The following is a 4,188-nucleotide window of genomic DNA, read 5'->3' on the forward strand; positions in this document are numbered from 1 at the left end:
CAGCAAAGTCCCAGTATGAAGCCGAGCCCATGGAAGTGGAGATGATCCGAAGGTCACCCGAACTCCCATTAGAACGCAGTGCTCTAAGTTTCTTGGACAACTACCTGGATGACTTCAGTAGGTACCTGAGTAGTGAAGCGAGCCAGTCTGGACCCCTGAGTACCGATGGCACCGTTCTCACTGACCCAACCAGCCCAGCAGATTCTGAGCCCCCGATCTTAACACCAGAAGGGCTCCCCCTTTCAGAAATAGCTGAATCTGAAGTGTTGAGGGTTGTCCCCCTGGGACTGAATCAGTTTTGTGAAACGCCCAATCTAGTTGCAAAGATCCCACCAACCAAGGGGCAGATAATTACAGAACCCATTACCCCTGTGGATTCACCCCTAACCGAGGAACCACCAACCCTTCAGTCCAACAGATCGGCTGACCTATCAGGGGTCAACCCGCCAGGTCAACCTTCTGTCAAGACCCAACAAGCCCGGGGGCCCAGGAAGCGAACGCCACCAGATGAAGAGCAGGCGGGACAGCTCACACCAAACACCAACCTGGACAACATGACAGTGGTTGACTCCTGGGAGGGAGAACAGGAGTGCTAGATACAGCAAACCTGGCACCAAAAAGGAGAAGGATCTGACTTCAAGAAGGGGGTGTTGATAAACCTGGTGTCCAAATGATGGAGTAACGGACAGCCAGCTTTAATGAGGTGAAGGCTGATCCATTCTCCTCCACAGCTGAGAACAAAGAACTGAACTTCTGCTTTAAAAATCATTAATAGTAATCAAGCTCAATATAAAAATGTGTAATCAAAAAGTGATATACCAATAATCAACAAGTAATCAACTAATGATTTATAAGAATTGTGTAACCGATTGTATGATTGTGTGAATTACTTGTTATTGAAAAGTGTTGAAATGTAGGAGCAGATCGAGACCTGATGTACCATAACAAGCCTGTTGCCATAAAAAGTCTGAACATGCCTTAAGCACAAAAACAAGTCTGTACATGTCTTAAGTGGAAGGGAAAAGAACAAAAGCCAGTTATGAATGCAAAAAGTACAAACTGGGGATAGTGGTCAGTATATAACCCTTGTAAAGATTTTCAGGAGTTATTCTGAACTATTAGTAATAAGCATGTATGATTGAAAAACATTATAGTGAGAAAAACAAAAGGTCATGGAGTTCATCTCGACTCATCTCGTGCTGACGCACTTCTGAGCAAAACAGGAAACAAATGTTGGTATGAGCAGTGAAAAACAACTTTGTGGAAAGTACCCAAAAAAAACGGTTAAGACCGGTTAAGATATGGACAACAGTCATATACTGGAATAAAGGATGATGTAATTTTCCAAGAAAAACCCTAAACCCCTCCTTAGAGGAGGAGGACAAGGGGTCTTTAAATAGAGATTAGACTGATGAAATGTGGTCAAAGCTGAGTCGAAGAGTCGGGCAGAAGGGACTACAAGCAGAAGCAGCTCGGGGGATCAGAAGAGCCCAAAGGAGTTGGACTTTACCAGTTTGAGATGAGGCTGGGATTTACTTCTCTTCTCGCCGAAACGGGATTGGATTTAAGTCTTCACTTGTCAATAACAAGACTGGAGAGGCTCCATACTCCTGACAAGAGCTTGGCCTGGGCTCGTCCAAAGCTCTGATCGTACCAATTTGGCACAGCTGCGTTTGTTTTGGGTTGGCCTGTACTCCCCCCCAGGGAGACTGGAAATATGCTTCTTATCATCACAGAGATTCTCTGAGGGTTACCTCAGAATCATGGTAAGAGGACTTCCCTGTCCATCTGCTCTAAATAAATTAATCTGTCAGGTTAGAATCACAGCACACAGGATAAATTTAAGGGTATTAAACTGGGTACTAGTGAGTTTTGCTCGGAGGTGTTTCTGGATAGTGAGAGTTGAGAGAGAACATCTTTTGGCTTGAGGTGTGAAAGGTCCGAGTGGAAGTAGTGTTCGCAGGTCCCCAAGGGCTCTTGGGGATCGGAAGTCATCAGGAAGAATCCATCGCCTTACCTAAGTGAAGAAGTGTATCCTATGTAATCATGAAAATTAATTATTGTAAAATTGTGCATGTTGCTGAACCCCCATGCAAAATTATTGATTAAAGCAAAGCAAAACTTATAAATCTGGACTATTATTTCATACACACTGAACAGACACATGGTGAAGCTTGGTTCAACTTTAACGTGAGTTTCTCTGGACCAGACGACCCAATCCCTGCTGCTTGGAAGGATCGAGGTAAAGAGTGAGATCAGGGTGTGACTTGCGGATAGAAGGTCGTTAATTTTCTGGATGAATCACCTCGTCACAGCCTTAATGAGGCCACTTTAGAAAGCTGTAGGTAATACCACGGCGCTGAGGTTGGCTTCTGGACCCCTTGGAGAAGAGGCTGCAAGCAAGGTGCTTATCACTAACCCCAGTGGTTACCTTGCTTATGGGAAAGCAAAACAATATATACATACATATATACATATACATACATATATACATATATATACATATACATATATATACATATACATTTATACATATATACATATATATATGTATACATATATATGTATACATATTTATACATATACATATATATACATATATACGTAAACATATATATACATATATATACATATATACATATACATATATATACATATACATATATATACATATATACATATACATATATATACATATATACGTATACATATATATACATATATACGTATACATATATACATACATATGTATACATACATACACACACATATATATACATATATACATACATACACACACATATATATACATATATACATACATAAATACATACATACACACACATATATACATATATACATACATATATACATACATACACGCACACATATATATATATATATATATATATATATATATATATATACATATATATATATACACATATATATATGTATATATATATATATATATGTGTATAGGGCTGTGATCAGTCTTACATCGGGGAAACTAAACAGCCACTGGCCAAAAGGATGGCCCAGCACAGAAGATCAACATCATCAGGCCAGGATTCTGCGGTCTACACTCATCTCCAGGCCAGCGGTCACTCTTTCAAGGATGAAGATGTTCACATCCTGGACAGAGAGGAACGATGGTTTGAGAGAGGAGTAAAGGAGGCCATCTTTGTGAAAAGAAATCGTCCATCATTAAACAGGGGTGGAGGCCTCCGGGTTCAACTGTCCCCCTCTTACAATGCTGTGATTGCTAGTATCACTCAGCCCTCTGTGAGTAGTAAATAGCCATCAGTGTGCTAATGACCCATTGTTAGGCTGATGGTCCTTCTTGAGCATGTGATCAGCTGGTTTTGGTTGTCAGCAGCAAACTGGTTGATCCTCTCTAAGAAGGTGCTATTTAAGAGACTGAGCTGAAAACAGCACCTCAGACTGAGGAAGTCTCTTGGATGAGAGACGAAACGTTTCTAGAATTTTTTTTGCTTTGTTTTGCTTTTGTTTTTTTGAATGTCCAGAGGACCAGATTGAACTTTTTTGGATTTTTCTACCTGGATTATTGAGCATGCATCAAGATAATCCTTCCAGCTGCACAGCATCCGATACCAGAGGAAACAATCATTCAAAAAAATGTGATTTACATCCAGAAAAAGAGGAATTAAAGTTTCCAAAAGCAAAATCTCAAAATGAAAGTAACAGAGCTGCTCCAACATGCAGCCACCTTGAGCGGCACAATTCAAACAACAATAAAGTTGACTTGAACTTGAAAAAAAACATGATTTATTTGGATATTGAGGTTTATTTGGGTGAACTAGCTCAGAAACATTCATGTACCATAAATATTTCCTTAAAATAATTTACAACTGCATAGTATGCTCATGGTCTAAACTCTACAAGCACATACGGAACATGAATATAAAAAACTCATGGATGGAAGACATATAAACCTGATCTAGCTGGAACACCCCCCAGTATGATGCCATGCTGTGAAAGTGTAAACCCCACTTCTATGGGGATTGTAAAATTAAGTCAAGTATGACAGTTACATTTTGAATAGCAAAGAGTCTTTGAGTGTCTTTATGCATTTCTGTTATCAACTTTCCTCTGAGGCATAACGTGTGACTTACTGCAGTATGTGTGTGTGTGTGTGTGTGTGTGTGTGTGTGTGTGTGTGTGTGT

General features: G+C 40.0%; 1 protein-coding gene across 1 annotated transcript in view; it reads right to left on the minus strand.

Moving 5' to 3' along the window:
- Positions 1-3,885: 3,885 nt before the first annotated feature.
- LOC119427644 (fibronectin type III domain-containing protein 3B) overlaps positions 3,886-4,188 on the minus strand; it is a gene marked incomplete at its 5' end in the record, with an annotated part of 20,245 nt that continues 19,942 nt past the window's right edge. The window contains 1 exon segment of the mRNA XM_037695281.1: positions 3,886-3,899. Within this exon segment, the coding sequence (XP_037551209.1) occupies positions 3,886-3,899 (14 nt within the window).

Source organism: Nematolebias whitei, chromosome 21 (genome assembly GCF_014905685.2).
Source record: "Nematolebias whitei isolate Nwh7 chromosome 21, NemWhi1, whole genome shotgun sequence".
Taxonomy (NCBI): Eukaryota; Metazoa; Chordata; class Actinopteri; order Cyprinodontiformes; family Rivulidae; genus Nematolebias; species Nematolebias whitei.